This window comes from Siniperca chuatsi, linkage group LG2, assembly GCF_020085105.1.
Source record: "Siniperca chuatsi isolate FFG_IHB_CAS linkage group LG2, ASM2008510v1, whole genome shotgun sequence".
Lineage (NCBI taxonomy): Eukaryota > Metazoa > Chordata > Actinopteri > Centrarchiformes > Sinipercidae > Siniperca > Siniperca chuatsi.
This window is the reverse complement of record NC_058043.1, coordinates 5,168,448-5,186,907: the sequence shown is the minus strand read 5'-3', so window position 1 is coordinate 5,186,907 and position 18,460 is coordinate 5,168,448. Positions and strand designations below refer to the sequence as shown.

At 40.0% G+C, this 18,460-nt stretch overlaps 1 protein-coding gene across 2 annotated transcripts in view; it reads right to left on the bottom strand.

Annotated features, from left to right (window-relative positions):
- Positions 1–9,068: 9,068 nt before the first annotated feature.
- Positions 9,069–18,460, bottom strand: part of pmepa1 (prostate transmembrane protein, androgen induced 1) — a 43,624-nt gene continuing 34,232 nt past the window's right edge. For both annotated transcript variants that reach the window (XM_044170152.1, XM_044170161.1), the window contains exon 5: positions 9,069–18,364. In XM_044170152.1, the coding sequence (XP_044026087.1) occupies positions 18,052–18,364 (313 nt within the window). In that variant the 3' untranslated portion in view covers positions 9,069–18,051. The remainder of the gene's footprint in view (positions 18,365–18,460) is intronic.

Genomic DNA, 18,460 nt, shown 5'->3' with positions numbered 1-18,460 from the left:
CAGTGTCTGTCATTGTTAAAGAAATATAATTAACAACAAAGATGTGAGGAAAGGTCAGAAAGTTTTTTCAGATAAGGTTGTACTGGAGTTTATTGTTATTTTCTTACCTTTTCTCTTCTTTTTCTTCATTCTTTACTCTTTCCCTCTATTCTCTCACCCTTCCTTCCTTCCTCTCTTCCTTCCCTACCTCCTTGCTCCCTTCCTTCGTGCCTTGCTTCCTTAATTTCTATTTAACCCAGCTCTTAACAACCTTTGGAATCAGCTCACTGTTCAGGTGATCGACCTGCATTCTTTAATTGCCTCATTCAAACATCAGATTTTAACTTTATTAGACATCATGTTAAATCTTTTCATTTTCTCTGCCAACTGAATCATAAAACATCCAGAGTGAGGTTTGTCCAGCAGGCAGACTGCCAGCCAGGGACAGTCAATGGAGAGATCATATCGTTCCATTCACCTGCTGATCTTCATGCTCACTTTCAAATTGCTGCTAATATCTGATTCATTTCAGATGTTGCCTGCATGGACGAGCCCACATCTGATCGCTGAAATGTCATGTTTTGGTTCAGTAAATCAATGATGATCAATTTCAGTTATCTTTTCTTTTTGCCTTAATTTTTGCAACATACCATTTTTCAAAGGATTTGGTGTCCTGACATGTGTCCTCTCAGCCTGATCTCACAGGACATTTCCACATATTAGTATGAAAAGAAATCAAACTTTTTTTCCACCCTGGTCATCAAACTTGATGACTTTTGAATCTGCACCTCCCTCTGTAACTGGACACTGGACTTTCTGACCAGCAGACCCCAGTCTGTGAGGTTAGACAACCACACCTCTTCCACCCTGATTCTGAACAGTGAAGTCCCCCCAGGGTCTCTACAGCAACAACAACGAGACGGACGGCCTAAAGGGAGGAGGTCCAGCACCTGACAGCGTGGACAATAACCCAGGGCCTCATTAAGCAAGAACACCAAGGAGCTGATTATAGACTTAATATAATAATGTATTTTCAGGTATTTCTCTCCCTGTATTTTCATTGGCTCATTTTCCAGTAAAGGTGAGATGAGCCTGAAAGCTGATGGCTGCAGACACCACCCCATCTGTATCAATGGAGCAGAGGTGGAGCAGGTCTGCACCACTGAGAGCATACTGAGTGGAAACTGCTCAGTCTGTCCAGTAGGAACCAAGTGCAATGGTTGTTGAAAACTGCCCATAGCATCACTGGCACCCACCACCCCTCCTCCCCCACCAGGAGGTGTTACAAAGCTACTGTACCAAGACCAGCGGGCTCAGGAGCAGTTGTTTCCCTGCAGCTGTCACCCTGCTGAACTCTGTATCCTGGCATGAAGAGAATGTAAGAGACTGACCACATTGCAGCATGAATGTGTGTACCAAATGTCTTGGCAATCCATCCAATACTTTTTGAGACATTTCACTCCAAACCACACATTGTGTACAGGCCATCAATGTCTGTACGCAATTTCATGGCAAACCATCAAATAGTTGTTGAGATATTTCAGTCTGGACTGACCGACTGACATTGTCACACTGGTAGATAGTTTTCTCATGCTGGCTGATACAGATCCCTGTGCTATCTTCCAGATCCACCAGAGCTCCTTACTTGCCGCCCTGGCTGAGTCTTTGCAGCTGCCTACAATCAGCACTGACCCAGCCCTGCACAATCAGCTTGTCAGCCTGTTCGAGTGTGTCAGACCCTTCTCTCGTTCAGTCTATGATTGACTGTATTGATTTTCTGCTAGAGTTTTTGTCTTGGCTTGTCTTCAGTTATTGAGTGTTTTGCTGTATTTTGGGTTCCAAGGTTTGAAGGGCTACTGCCTTGTTTCCTGTCTGTTTCTGCGCTTGGGTCCTCATTCTCTGCCACTGTTGCAGACAGTGCGATCCATGGAGCAACGCTGCTAGCATGGCTAAAAACTAAAAGCGGGGTGTCTCAGAGCTGTTAAGCATGTTAGACATAATACTGTGGAGCAAGGCCGTTCAGAGCTTTATAGACAAGTGAAAGAGTTTTAAAACATTTGGAAAATAGACTTTAACCCTCGATCAGAATGGCATCTTACCTGACCTTTACCCAAATAATTCACCCTGACTTAACCTCAATCCCTGGGTATATTGTTCTGCTATCTATCTTTATAAGCTGTGATGTATTTTCAGGTATATTACTATTCCCCTTCCTGTATTTTGAACAGTACATCTTGCACTAAAGGTTATATAAAAAGCTCCATCAAATATAATAAGATCATAAAGTTTATGGTGATCCAGCCAACCTCTCTCATTATATAAGCTAACTGGCACTAACAGCAGCAAAATGTAGCAGAGCTGGTTGTTTGGGTGTCAGTGCTAACATCATCACATCTTTCTCCACTGCCAAAGGTTCGAACTTTACGACTGCCACTTGGGATAAAAACAAGTTCCTCCTCGTTATCCTCCTGCACTGTCAGTGCAGTCTCTGTCCCGCCTTGAACAGCAACGATATTTTCAGAAGTTAAAGGGAAAGGCTGGTGATATTATATATGTCTCTTACTGTCAACAAATTCCATAAAAAGACCAAAACCAACAATGAACTGATTCTTCAAACAAGTATTGTGTGTATCCAAGGCCTAATATGTTATTCCTCTGTGCCATAGAGCTTCATTGTTGTCGAAAAACTATTAAAAACACATCACTGAGCTACACCGTTGCACTGTTCCTTCATTACCATAAACACACACATTGTAGTTTATTTTGACTCAATCCCACATACAGTCCTGCTGCTGGACACACTCATTAGCGCAGCAAATGTGGATTAATCCACTGCTCAAAATAGTCCCCAACAAATGCACTTTTTCCTCCTGCTTGCTAAAAACTACATTGACCAGATGTTTTAGGAAATTACTGAGCCTTTTAAAAAATGAAACTACATATTTTATATATTTTGAAGATTTACATAGTCGATAGGAACCAATTGGCTTGGGGCTGAGTGCAACAGACAGTGAACCGAGCCAGAGATGAACAAAAAGATCATGAAGAGAAGTTGTGCAATGAAAGGTGGATGGGCAGTAACATTAAAGTTGAGGGCTTATCAGCTGTGTGTGTGTGTGTGTGTTCTTTCGTAGTGGGCTGATGTCCTTTCTTCCAGGCAGCCATTAGTTTTCCACCCAATCAACTTTCAGACATTTCACCTTATTTTTGTCAAAGTTATGTTTCTCTTTGTGTGATACTGCAGTTAACAAGACTAAGAGTCTACAGCCATGCTAACGGCTCTGTGAGGCTGTACCTTGCTTATGCACAGCTGTGTTTCGAGCTAAATGCTAATGTCAGCATGCTAACATGCTAACAATGAAAACGCTGACATGTTCCCTGGTTCACCACCATAGTTTAGTATGTGAGGATGCTAATATGTGCTAGTTAGCAATAAACCCAAAGTACAGCTGAAGCTGATGGGAAGTTGTGAGGGAATTTAGTTGTAAACCAAAGTATTGGATGTTGACATTTTGACCCGATGATGGCACTAGATGAAAGGTTACCAAAGTTATCTGAATTCATCCTGAGGGCAACATGTGTGTACCAAATTTCATGGCAAACTACCACCAGTTATTTCCCTCAAAATCACAATGTCAACCTCATGGTGAGGGATAGAGAAAAAAGTCTGGGGATCACCAAAGTCATTGGTCATCCTCTGGGGAACAAGGACATCTGTACAAAATGTCTTGGCAACCCATTAATTAGTTGCTTAATTGAGATATTTCAGTCTGGACCAAAGTGGTGAACCTACATTGTCATACCTAGAGCCAAGAACACTTTCAGAATTGGCTGATGAACAACAGGAAACAATCAAATTGACATTATTGCTTGTGCAACCTCTTCTGGAATTTATTTTCCAGAAACACAAGTTGTACATGCACTGCGTCCTTGAATGCACCACCAAAGAGAGTTTTCTGACACCTGACAGAAATGTATCTTTAATGAAAAATAGTGACACAAAATCACTTGAATGATTCCTGAATGATCTTTGGAATCCATTTCAGTAATCAACCCACCTTTTTTCATCATCTCATTCATCATCACATCTCCATTTTACGACACACTAGTAACTCTTGCAACCATTTCATCTCCTTTGCCAAGTGAGCAATAAAACAACCTGAATAGTGTTTGTCCAGCGGGCAGACTGCCAGTTGTGTGGCAAGACAGAGAGACAGTTAGATAGTAGAGAAAGAGACAGATAGATTGTAGAGTGAGTGGTTTATGAACCCTGCATGGGACCTTACTCTGAGGTGAGAGCTGACGTAGAAACTTGGCAGGAAAGGAAAAGCGTGTAATGCAAGTTGTTGAGTAATCGGAATCTGATCAGTAAGTGGGTCAGATCCATCTGGCTGGGAATCAGTCATCCAGTGATCAGCCAGCTGCCAGCTGAAACACACTGACCTGGTCACACCTGCTAAGAACAGAGCTGAGTTTCAGTCTGTTAAAGTCTTTAAGGGAAAGTACACCAGACTGCATTTCAAGTCCAAGACAAGTATCTTAGATCAAACCTCAAGTCCTTGAGGGCAAGTTCAAGTCATGGTATTCTATGTATTTTTTTAACAGAAGAACTTGACATTAAGTTGATAGATAACGTGTTTGGTATAGATTCGGTATATATATTTGTCAAGCAATTTCGATTTTTTTGCATGTGTATTCCTAATGGGATACGTAACCTGAACAACAGTGGTGGAGGAAGTATTCAGATCCTTGACTTAAGTAAAAGTATCAATAAAACAGTGTGAAAATATTCCATTACAAGTCCTGCATTAAGTCTTACTTAAGTAAAAGTACATAAGTATTATCAGCAAAATGTAATTAAAACAGGGGTGCACGGTGGCAGAGCGGCTACAGCTCCTGCCTCCCAATAAGGAGATTGTGGGTTCGTGGGTTCGATTCCCGGACCGGACCAACATCACACAATCTCTCTGGGTGGAGTCTGCATGTCCTCCCCGTGTTACCGTGGGTTCTCTCCGGGTTCTCCGGCTTCCTCCCACCGTCCAAAAACATGCATGTGTAGGTTAATTGATAACTCTAAATTGCCCGTATTGAATGAATGTGAGAGTGAATGGTTGTCTGTCCTTGTCTGTGTCTGTGTTCGCCCTGCGACGAGTTGGCCACTGTCCAGGGTGTGCCCTGCCTAAGGCCCGAAGTCACTGGGATAGGCTCCAGTCACCCGCGACCCCCTAACGGGGACCAAGCGGTAGAAAATGGATGGATGGATGGATGTAATTAAAACATCAAAAGTAAAAGTACTCATTATGCAGAACGGCCCTAATTTTAATATACATTTAACATGTTTTTGCATTTTTATCACCTATGCTTAAACATGTATGCAGCATTTTAATGTTAGCTGATCAAGATGGAGCAGATTTTAACTATTTTATATGACGATCGTATTGTGTTTATTCCTTGAAATAAGTAAAGCAAATCTGCCAGTATAGTTAGATTATTTCAACTTGTTTCCGACACAAACAAGAACTTTTTAGACATGAGTGTGTGAATCTGTAATTCTGAGTTACAGATGGTGGACATCTGTTAAAAGAAGATTTAAATGTATAAATAAATGAATATACAAATGAGGATTCATAATTCATCTGGATGTAAATGTGAAAAAATGTGAAAAAATTTGAACGTTTTACTTTCCTTTTTTTTTTCTTTTGTTCAAGAGACAAGTTATATATCCAGAACAACAACAAAATCCCACAAAAACAAAGAAATAAAGTCGGACAACTGAATGGCTGGAATGAATGCATTGCTGGTCTGCTGCTTGTCAAAAGTGTGAATGAACACAGATGTTTGAATCACATCCTGGCATCTTCCTGTCTCTGATCTAAGAGGAGTGATCTTGAGTTTATAGTCCTTTTTCACAGCAAACATTTTGACTTGACGTACCAGGATAAGCACAGGTGTAATTAATAACATTAACAATGACTCACTTCAGTTTAATTGCTGCAGTGCTGGTGAGCCTGTAAGAACAGTACCACCAACACCAACACCTGAGTGGAATGCAGTTGTAATTAGTGTTACTAGTTACGCCTGTTCTTTTCCTGCTATGACGTATTAAAATATTTGGTGTTAAAAACAGAGAGGAACACTAACATGTCACCCTACCAGCAGTGATCCAGCACCATCAAGTCACAAGGGCTTGTTCAGTTCATTCATGACAAGAATTTCAATATAAATCAACTGCCATTTCATCATTTCATTCATTCATTCATTTCATTGAAAGTCAGAGTGTTATTAGAACCATGTACAGGAAACAACCCCTAAACACAAGGAACTATGGGTAGAAGGAGACAGATACATCTACTAGGAAGTCATGGTAGGAAAAGGTGTAAATAATAAAATTCACGATGGCTAAATTCCATTTAGCTACTTCAGTTTCAGGGTCCTGGTATCGCTGGCTCACTGCCACACTGCCCTGGCTTACTGCGACACCTGAATAGAATAGAGCCATCTTTAATGTTATTAGTGACACCTGTGATTTTCCTTCTATGACAAGTCAACATGTCTGCTGAGAAAAAGAATGAATTAAAGTCCGGAGTGAGGCTCACACTCGGCTGGGTTTTTACAGTTTTTCTCAATTGCTAAAACACAATTTCTGAAACCTTGCTCCATTTTCTGAAACCATTAAACACAAAACCTCATCTTCAAGCACTATTTACAAAACCTCTGACTCCTCTCGCAAAATGAAACTTTCGCCTCAAAACAGTTTTACCTGTGTTCAAGCACTGCTCGCAAATCATAAACAAAGCGATCAAAATGATACACACTATCAAGCAGTCAGTAAACAATACACCAAAAAACAGAAAACACATTGTTCAAAACATAGTTCTCAGGGAGAAGTACATTTTTAATCTCAAAACAAATGTAATATTTCTCCGTCATTGTCTTTTGATGAACGGAAACATGTTCTATCATAGTAGCTCAAAATTGATCAGAAATTACTACTCTGCTTTGCTCTTTGCAATTTTTTGTTGTTCTTCCTCCTCCTCTTCCTCCTCGTCGCCCACCTCGCACACGCACTCGTCCTGTCACATTGTTTCTTCTATCCATTCTCAGACTTTCTCCTTCCCACCTTCAACAACCTGTTTGCTCTCTGAGCTGGCTTATATCGGCTGTGTCACATCATTTGAAACAGGTTACAACAATTTTGAGTGGTTGTGTTCAATCAGTGACATGTGTTCTCTATTTGTATTTGATTGTTGCCACTTGTGTTTACCAGTATGGATGACATGTGCATTAGAGTGCTGAATGTGTTTAGAGTTTTGCTGAAAAGTCTAAGTGAGATCTGCAAATTGTGTTTTACCATGTGAAATGGTTTAAGGTATTGATAACAGACTGCACAATCAGCTAAATGAGGTCAGGCAACTGAGAACTTTGTTCAGCCAATGGGTTTTAGTGTTTTAGCAATTGAGAAAAACTGTAAGTGCCATGGACATCACACTCACGAAGTTTCAGCCTCCCTGCAGTTCAAGGATGTGAGCCCTGACTGATTAAAACACAAATACAAATTTAAGTGCGCCACCCACTGGATGCTGTCTGACATTACACAGATTACAAGTACAGGTTATCCATCAGTTAGAGGGAAACATTTCTGACTTTGATGAGGATGCAATATGTGTTTGTAGAACCACATGGTATTACTGTATAATATTATCATAATGTTTGGTCAAGGAGGAACTTCTTTTTCCAGTGAAAGTCAAATAGCCTATAGCACAAAACATGAGAAGGTAGAAATACAAGTATGTGATAATATATACATACATATGTGAGAATAACAGTAGATGTATGTGAGATTATAGTTTGTTTTATGAACCTCACAAAATTAAGTACATACAATTGCATTATAAGCAAAGTTAACAAGAAGATATGAAGTAAACATACTTTAAAATTTATAGTTACATTTACGTATCTTTAAGTAAGATCAACTTGTCTGATTTTATAGTGTATAAATGCGTGACTGAAAACATGTATATGAGGGAAGTGTGTACTTTTTCTTCTTTTCTAATTTCTTGCAAATTCAGTAGAAAAGTGAACCCACAGAATCCAGCATACATACATCTATACATGCATACATACATAGTGCTGACAACGTAGAAACCGTTTCAGTCGTAGTCACCTAGACACTGTTTTTAGAATCAAGACGTTTCGACTCCCATCCGGAAGTCATTCTCAATTGTGAAAATGGTCTGAGAACTCAGAAATTTAAGCTACTCTGTGTTGCTTAAACCCTGCCCTCAGGGAAGCGTCTTCCTGAGTGTCTGCTGTTTACCCTGCCTAGTTTCACCTGAAACTGACCTTCTTTTGTTTCCATGATGGCCCAGTAATCAGGCCTATTGTTTTCTGGCTGCACCTCCCTCATCACTGTTAAGTACCTGATTAGCATATGATTGGCTTGACCATGGTGTTAATACACTGTGGTAAACGGTTGGCAAGTTGAATCTCAGACCACCATTTCTGTTTAAAGAGCGGTTTTCTTTTTTCACAAAAGTGGCTTCTTTGACTCCTCTTTCAAACCAACTCTTCTCTCTATTCAGAAGGTCAGTTTCAGGTAAACTAGGCAGGGTAAACAGCAGACACTCAGAAAGACTCCTCCCTGAGGGCAGGGCTTAAGCAACACAGAGTAGCTTACATTTTTGAGTTCTCAGACCATTTTCACAATGACTTTCGGATGGGAGCCGAAACGTCTTGATTCTGAAAACAGTGTCCAGATGACTACGACTGAAACCTTTTCTACGATGGAACACTCCTGGACGAATGAGGGACTCCACCGTATAGTGCGGACAAATTAACTATTTCTAGTCTGATGTATGAATGGGACTTGTACTTCTAATTACATCTAAAAAGAGAACTGCAGTTGTTCCAGTGGTTTTGAATTCCTCTCTGCTCATCATGTGAGTTCATAAATGCATCAGGAAAATATTGTGAAAGTTTATCATTTTGGATAAACGGAAAAGGAAGTCACATCACCCTTTCCGTTCAGTGCACCAAAATGACACACTGAGAACAAACAAATAAATAAATAACCAGAGGAGATGCGGACATATTTATAAAACGTTTTTATTCATTTTTTAAATCGAAGGCTAACTGAAATGTGTCCGATTCATACCATGTTCTGTGACAACAACAATAAACCATTGTCTTATGTTTGTAACAAACAGAGTAGAAAATAACAACATAACAAACCTTGCAACACGTAGACCATCCAATATAAATTAAAATAAACACACAAATAAGCAATTATTATCATTGAGAATAAGTAGGCCTCTATATAAGTATATGAGCCATGCTGTGACAGATAACAGACTGGATTTAAACCCTGAACACTTCAGCACTGTGTTCATCTTCCTTCCACTTCACTTCAATGGAAGAATTATGAGTCTGGTGCTAAATGTGAATTCAGGGAACCCCAACATTTTTCTACATAAACAGATCAGGGTTCCTACATATTTTATCTGACATCTGGTCTTGACTGAATTTCACAGATCACCCAAAGCTGATGATCATTCAGCTGATTATTCGTATGTAGTTATATTTTTCTGGACACAGTCCCAGACTTATCATACTTTTCTCAAACTTGCGGACCAGCTGCATGTAGGAATCCTGGCCAGAACAAACGGATCTATTGTACAAGTCCCACATTTAACATGCTTGCAGGATAAAACTCAACAACAGGTGGAAGACTTCTACAATAGTCACGGCAGTGGACAAGCATCAGAGCGTTGCCGTGTATTGTAAGATATTGAAGCTTGTTTGAATATGCACACATACATACTGCAACCAAAAGAGAGTGTTTACTTATATTTTCTTCAGCATTGTCAGGGGAAAGGCGCCAAGCTGCGCTGATTCAAAGAGCAGTGTGAGCAGAAGAAGAACGATGCAGAATGAGCAAAAACACAAAAGGGGAAAACAGTTTCTTTTACACTTTGCCTTTCTCCAGTCTGCTACAAGTGTTAATGGCATAAGTTCTAAATGAGTTCTTCAAGACCTTCTTGCAAACAAGTACTCGAATGTGTTATTGTGTACCAAAAATACTTGTCTACAGGTGAGCGACAGCGATACAGGAACTGGAAAAATGCAATTGTAAAGCAAAGTGTTTGCCCAAGGATAATAAAAAACACGGAAAAGTTCAAGTCAGGGGTAACTCTTTTTTTTTCAGCGACAAGAGTCTCGTTTAAGATGATTCCTTCTTTGGAAATGTCTTTAATGATGCTGTGGACAGAAAACTGGGCTGTAGTGTGACTATTGGAGGCCTGAGACTTTGACTACACCAAGCTGAAAAACATTGTTTGCTTATTTTCGTGGCAGCCATGTTGGCTCCACTGTCCTGTAATGCCATTTCTCATGTTGCGTTCCATTAAATGTCGAAAGTAAAACTATCCCTGGTAGGTCGTAGTTTCTTGACACATTAACCTTAAGTTGAAAAAGCAGAAGAAACATGACCGTCAGTAGGATTTTCTTCAACTTCAAACACTGTTTGCTATCCAACAGCAAACATTCTCACAGGAAGTTAGCAACTGAACTTCAGATGCAACTGAGCCTTTGTGTTAGCATTCTGCTAATACAATGCATTTAAGGTCATGCTATGCTAAAAATACAACTTTAGTGGTTATTCTAGATGTTAACAAAACTTCGGACTTTCCGACATCTCTGGAAGGCAGCATAAGTAACTAGTAAGCTACAGTTTAAAACATTCAGCATCTTTTTTCATTATTATGGAAGCACATATTTGCCAGGAAAAGAAAAAAAATACTGATGAAAAGTAAGAATGATGAAAGAAAAACTGCTTAAAATGATGAGATACTAAGTGACTTAGTATCTCATCAAGTAGTTTTGACAAATCTCACCAGAGGGGCTACTCAGTAGCTGTTCTGGAGCTTTTCAATTGTTTCACACAATCTTCCTCAGCAGATGGAGTTTGGTGAATTGTAATGGAATTGTAGATACATTTACATTTTCTTCTGAGAGCATTAAGGACTTCTCATCCATGTTGACTTAAAGGCTGAAATTGAAAGTTCATTCATTCAAAACTTTCAACCTCTGTGAATATTTCTGTTTTTGTCAATCCTCACATGTAATCTTTTTACAATCTTTTTCTCTTTTTTTTCTTTTCCTGAATGGGCTTCCATACATCATGGCCGTGTAATGAGAAGTATTTTAAAGATATTGTGGTGCTGTCTGATGTCTATGTGGCACAAGGCAACAGTATTGGATTATTTGAGAGGTTCATTGCACTATAACGTGTTTTACAGACGACAGAAGTCTCCGTTGAGCCCGGACGCCAGAAGGCACACATGTAGACGCTGGGCCGGGCGAGGAGAGGTGATGATTACAGATGTAGTGGGCAAACTAGGTTACCTGGACTTGATGTTTACATGCACAAAGAAGTATACTTGAACTTGTACGTGCGTGAGCAAAATGTGCTCAAAAGTTTGCTTACCAAGATGACCTCAGCACTGAATGAAGTGAGTGTACAGTGGTGGTTTGCACAAATGCAACTAGCTTAAACATAAACTGTTCTCAGATGAAGTACGTGAAAATGCAGAGGAATCATCTCTTTCACCCACTGACAAATCGCACTGTTTGCTCTTTAAACTGGAAAGGGCACTTAAAAGCAGAAGTACATTTTCTTGTATTTACACATCCTCCCAGTGATCTGAGCTTTTGTTTGTTAGTTAGTTTTACACTCATACAGATGATTTTACAAATGAAAAATAAAGTTTTTGTGTGATCGATGGATTGAAGTAAAATGACCTTTTTTGTTCTCAAGTGAATACACAACAATAATAATAACAACAACAATAAAAAAAACTTACAATTAGCACACTACGTTAAAATATGACTAATATTATCAAAAAGGCAAATAGTAGGTATATTGCAACGCTCTCTGTGGCATCACTATCAAAAACATCTATCTTCATCATCCTCAATCTCATCATCATCATCCAATCATCATCATTATCATCATCTGAGACAGTAAGGAGGCGTGGCCTGGGATGATTGACAGCCCAAACTAGCCACTCACATTTTGCCCGTCTCAGCATAGGCAGGCACACTTGTACGACATAGCAACGACAATAAACAACAAACGTTTCCAAGGAGACCGAAAGACAGCCAGCCAATGACAGCAAGGGCTGGTCTGAGAGGAGCTCTGTCATTGGACAGCAGGCATCTCTAGGGAACAGGAAGAACTCGTTCAGACAGGAAGAGGAAGGAGGGGGGAGGAAACTCTTGAGGCAATCCAGGAGTGTGTGTGTGTGTGTGTGTGTGTGTGTGTGTGTGTGTGAGATAAATGTTTTTGCTATCTTGTGTGGTCCACAATAAGAAAAAAATTTATGTGGACGAATGAAAGTGCACCTGTGTGTGTGTAGAAGGTTTGGTTCTTAGGTTAATTTGTTTAGTCTGCTCTGTGTGTGTGTGTGTGTGTGTTTAGTTTTTGTCTAGACAGCTGGAGGTCTTTCCCAGGGCAAGTCAGTGTACATTAACAGCACACACACACACACACACACACACACACACACACACACACAGACACACTTTGCTTTGGGAAAAGACATTGTCCGCTGACTTTACAAAAACACTCTGCTGTAACACTGCCTTCACGCTGGCTTAAAGCAAAGACAAATATGTGACCAGTTCAAACAGATACTGATTATTACTGGCTTGGACACATTTTATGAGACAGAGACCTGGTTGGTTCATATTTGAACAATAGTTTATGTGGATTTTGCTCAACCAACTCTTAGGCTGAACTTTAAAGGACATGTTTGGATTTTTCCAATTCTGTTTTTAATACAATTCTCACGTGCAGATATGTTTATTAAAGGAGTTATTTATCGCTGTAATCATTCCTTATGTCCAAACATTCTTGTAGTAATAGTAGTGTAGTAGTGTGTAGGTTTATTGTAGGTGTTTTATCCCAGCAACAAATGCGCTGTGGATCAGCAAGGAAATACAAAGAGGGAATTTTGTACATTAAAGACTGTAAGTTTGGAAGATAACCACTTTGATTTGTCCAGCGCAGACTGCTGAAGTCTCGTATTAGCTTCAGCTGAACTTTCAAGAATCACTTTATGAGGAGGAATGATTACAGGGACTAATAACTCTTTCAGCGTATTTGAACATATGGGCATGTGATTATGTATCAAGAATGACTTCTAAAACCCAGCCTGTTATAAACAGTAGATCCCAGGATTTGAATTTTGAAAGAAAACATTAAGTAGGTAGTTGGTTCACATCGGTTCAAATTGGCTGTCACAGCTTTCTGGAGCAGAGCAGTTATTGTGCTTTGCAACTACAAAAAAGAATAGAAAACTGATGTAAATGCTTAAAGAAAAGCAGAATCTCAATGAACACTGGTGAACAACTTCAACTGTTATCACCTCTCTGCATGTAAACATACCAGTGTGTATGTGTGGTGTATAAGCAGCACAAGTAAAATGATTTCACCTGTGTCAGTAAATGTGTGATTTGAGCCTCTGAAGGAGTTTCCCTCCTCTCCTCCTGTCTTTTTTTGTATCGTCAGCCAGCACAGGTTTCCCTGAAGCGAGAGATTGATCCTACACTGTTTTATGTCTCATGAACTGTAGGTAAATTACTTTAAATTATTATTACTATTTTAATTTTTTCTACCGTGACGCCCTGATCAGAGCCTGTCCAGCCTTCTCATACCCGCTGCAAACCCTCCATTGCAGGGAACCAAACCATTTAAAAAAGTAAACAGCCCAGTCCAAACACAAGTATAATACTGGTGGAGGAAAGGAAAGGAATGGTGAAGGGACGCTCAATAAGTAACGCTAAACTTGAATTGGGACTGGGCTCATAATCTCATTCCGAGGTCAAAGGTGATTCATACTTTGATTGATCCACTCATCACTCCTTTAGCTGCTTTGGGTCAAGAGATTAATTTCTTTATATCATATTTTTTTTTTCCTTTACATTAATTAAATAAAAAATGCCAGTGCAGCACAGGAACAAAGAAGAAAGAGAGACAGTAAACAAGACAGAGGGAAGGTGAACCGCAAAGAAATGACTTTTGATTATTTGTCACCTTTTTGCCTTTTTTTGTATCACAGGAGTTTAAGGCAGGATTCATACAACAGAAGACTTCCACTGTTCATCTGAGGAAGAGCCCGTTTTTCTAAATTCCTAAAAATTTGATAGGAGCAATATTCCCATGTCTCTTTTAACAGGGACAAAAAAACAGTTTTATCAAGGTTCATTGCTGTTTAAAACAGTTACAGTCAGTCGAGTCGCAGAGCTAAGCATCTGTTTTTCTGAAAAGTAAATAACTGACAATCTTTAAAAACCCAGAAGCTCGTTTGAGAACGCTTAAGACTCCTCAATCTAGATCTAATTAGATCTAAATGAAAATTATTCCGTCTGCTGCACGCTAGAAAAGATTTTTAACTGTCATTTCTGGTTACCATCTTTGTTTGGATTAGGAAACAAGAGTTGCAACTTGAAAAAACAAGTTAAAAATAATTTATTGTACCGCAGACTAAATATTTTTTTATCCAGATGGTTAGAAGACTCTTTAAGGATTCTGGAAATAACTTCAAAATACTGGCAAGTGTTGTTAAAGGACCTTCTGGTCCTTTCATAGATCACCAGGAATTAATCTTTCAGAAAAATGGATGCTTAGCTCTGTGACTCTCTCTGTAACGATAATACACGAGAGGCGCTGTACATTTAGCCTTAGACACCTGTGATTCATTTGAGAAGGAAAGAAAAGACAAATGATTTAAGGATTCACTGTAAAGGCCTTCTGACTCTCTTCCCTCCTCAGGCTACAAAGTTAAGCTAACTCAGCTTCGGGAGTTTTGGCTGCGGTTTGGTTCGGTCCCTGTGGAGGGCGCTGTTGCATAAAGACTGGACACTAAAGGGAGCTGGCTTCATTTGGGCCAGCCTTTGGTAACCTCACATTAATATAAGTTCACCACAACTGGCAAACCTCAGACCACCACGTTAAAAGAGTGGAGGTCACACTATTTATACAAGCAGCAACTTAAAAGACAAAAACTACAAACATCTGCATATTCTAATCTTCTACTTTAGTAAGCTAGTTTTACCTTTATTTCTACACTCTTAATAAGATGACAAAAGACGAGTTGCTATTAACACTCGTGTCACTTTTCAACACTTCAATGTGTCTAATTTGCAACAACCCATCTCCTGCTGCGTTCAATGCACAAATAATTCTGCTCCAAAATTGAAATATCCACCATGGGAAGAAGAGGTTAAAAATAAAACTTTCATAAGGACACAAGTTGATCTTTCGGTGAGTCATTACTCCGGCCGGGTATCGAACCTCGATACTTTTTTGGTGCCGACCGAAATGTGACCACAGCATTGAGTATCGAAAAGTTGGTATTGAATGTTTGGTCACATTCGTGATCTTATTTACTTATTCTTTGATAAGATAGTTTCTGATCAAAATGAAAGTTTTGCCAATTTTAGACTTTGTTTTATTTAGCCAAAGTTCTTGTACTGCTGCTTGTATAAAGAACATTTAACATTGCAAGAAATTTAAAAGAAGGGTTTTGTAGAAAAACACATCTATATTTCTGTTAAGTGAGGTATTGAAAATGTTGGTACTGGTACTGAAACTCCGGTGTCTGACTATTACAGATCATACAGAATTCTAAATAGATATAGATAGACAGATAAATCAATGATTCCAGATAGTGGGGTTATGATTTGTTTTCCATTTGAAGGATGTTTAAAGTTTTGGAGCACAACTCTTTGCATCTTTTAAAAGTGTGGCTCTAAAGGTTGGGGAATCTAACCTAGAATCTTAAAGGGTTCTACCGTAGTTTTTAAGTTTTATCGTGTGGCGGTGAGCCAAGGCCGGCGCTGGCTGACAGAAGATTGTTGTGTCTTTCCTGGTGCAGTAAAGTGCTCAGAGATGCCTGCAGAGAGAGAAACCTACCAGAGGGGGACTGTGTGTGTGTGCTGAGAAGGCAGGAGAGATCCAACTTTAAAATAAACTTCAAGCGCGTGACCAAAAATGTTGGTCTAATGTGTGCATGTATGTGCCGTGTGTGAGGCCACAGTAGTGCACAGTCAGCGTATCCTTCATTCAGGGCCTGTAGGGCGACCTGGCTTTCTGCCTGAGTAGTGCACTACGAAGGGGACGTTAGGTGTCACTGGATCTGCACTGTTTCTCTCTCTCTTTTCACCCAATGAACAAAAATTCTGACATTCAAATAAAATAACACACAGCAGGATTAAAAACGAACTCTATTACATCCTACTCTACTTCACTCTGTTCTACTGTTACATTACACTTTGTCTTGATTAGTTCAGACATTTGTTTGATGTGACAAAGTCTGATTAAGGTGAGCAAACTCGTATGTGCTTGGCTTGTTTGTTCGAGGTAGTGACAGCCAGCTTTGGGATTGGCTAATGATTCAGCCAATAGGATGAGCGAGAGAGAGAGCTACAAGCAGAGTTTCTGATTGGGCCCACAGGTTGAATGCTGACTCGTGGTTGGCTCACAGGACTCGGACATTTGCATAAACAAGGGATTATTTTTTGAATCAATGGTACAGTAATGGTTGATCCGAGTCCACTGAACCAAGGTCAGAATCTCCCCATGATATGTTATCATGATACTGGAAGCTGTGCACTGAGCTGGTCCGACCCTCTGGTAAGTCCCTGTGGTTTCAGGTCTCTCTCCTTCTGTTTACGCCTCAATGGACAGAGCTCCTTGACAATAAAAAGTCCCTCTCACACGTTCCATCTGCGCATCCTAAAAAATAGTGCAATTCTTTTCAGCAATTATATAAATAACTCTAAATTCGTGCTTTCGCTCTCGGTTTGCATACATGTGCGTATATATACTCAATTTGTAATGTATATACATGCCAACATGTATGTAGCAAAATGTTCAATGTGAAAGTTGGCACCCCAACAGATTACTGATGTTTGTTTCTTTTTCTAAAACTAGACAACATATAAAAACAAACAGAAAAAAAAAACATCTTTACTCATAAGAATCTATCAAGTTTAGAAAAATACCCCTACTTTCTTTTTTTTTCTCACTTATCAATCATATTGCAGATTTTTTTTTCTTTTTCTGTGGTGAACAGTCTTGAACTTTGTGCAAACCTTCCTTAGAAAACATAAAATAAAATAAAAATACTAAAAAAGGATTTTAGCGGCAACTCCTGCATCGGTTGGTCGATATAAGGCAGAATGTTTAGCTCGAGGACTTTTAGCACCGTGCTACAACTGGTAAGCTAGTTTAAGATAACACTAACTAAATCTAAACTCTTTCTGGAAATATCCTAATGTGCTGACATGTCCCAGTGAAACAGCTAAAGCCTGGTGCAGGAGTCACTGCCAACGTTGGATTGTGCAGTCGTGAACGTGAAACAGAACTAAATGGAGTCAAAGCAGCGAGGGGGATTATAACTAGAAAACAAAACAAAACCTGGAAGAACCAAGAAGATTGCAACATTTCGCCATTTGCCTGGAGAGAATATTTTTTGTAAGCGCGAAAAAGACGAACAAAAGTTCTATAGAAACAAACAGAACAAGTAAATATTTATAATGAATGACGACTTGTTAGATCAGTCTAATAGAGGAGGGATGAGGTGGAGGGAAGAAGGAGGCTTCTGTCTCCACCCTTTCCTTTCCACCTTCTGCCCTTCTTCTCTGACATCATCATGGGTTCATCTGAAGTGCTCCTTAGACAGGAAGTAAGAAGCTGTGGAACAGGAAGTACCGGATTTTCTCCTGCAACTGTGCTCTGCAGGAGTGATGTGGTTTCCAGGTGTTCTTACCTAACGAGAAGCCAACATATGCTGCTTCCCAGTCCTAGCGCAATCCATGAAGTGGGGGAACTTTGAAACTGACCGCATGTCAGCTACAACTACAACTAACATGAACCAGCCCTTAAACCATTCAGAGTGGATTTTACCATTGACCAGGTTGTTCCTCATTTGCTACTGACCATTTCCCAAGTGGCGAGCAGACATAATCCTGGTTTTCCTGCAGGCTAGGAATAAGGAAGCAGTACTTTCACACCTGCTGGGGCTTCTGGGGTTTCTCCTTCGTATTCCTTGCATTCCTGTTGTTCACACTTTCTTGCTGCTGAGGTGGAGGTCGGAGCAGACCGTGTATGAACGAGGACGGGGGTGCTTGTGAGGACGGTACAGTCCGATGGTTGTGGCTAGGGGTCAGGGATGTCGGGTGGTAGTAGTGCCCAATCACCTCGCTGTAGGCTGGGGGAGCTCCTTCTACTCGAGAGCCCTGTTTCTGCTGCCGGGACAAGGCCTCCTGGGCTTCTAACACACTGATGCCTGAATGGACACTCGGAGGAGGGGCTTGCAGACTGGAAGCAAAACAACAAGGACAAAAACCACTGTAGAAGCAGAAAAATGTAGAGAAATGTAATGTAATGTAATGGAAGAGTAGGGCACAAGCATCA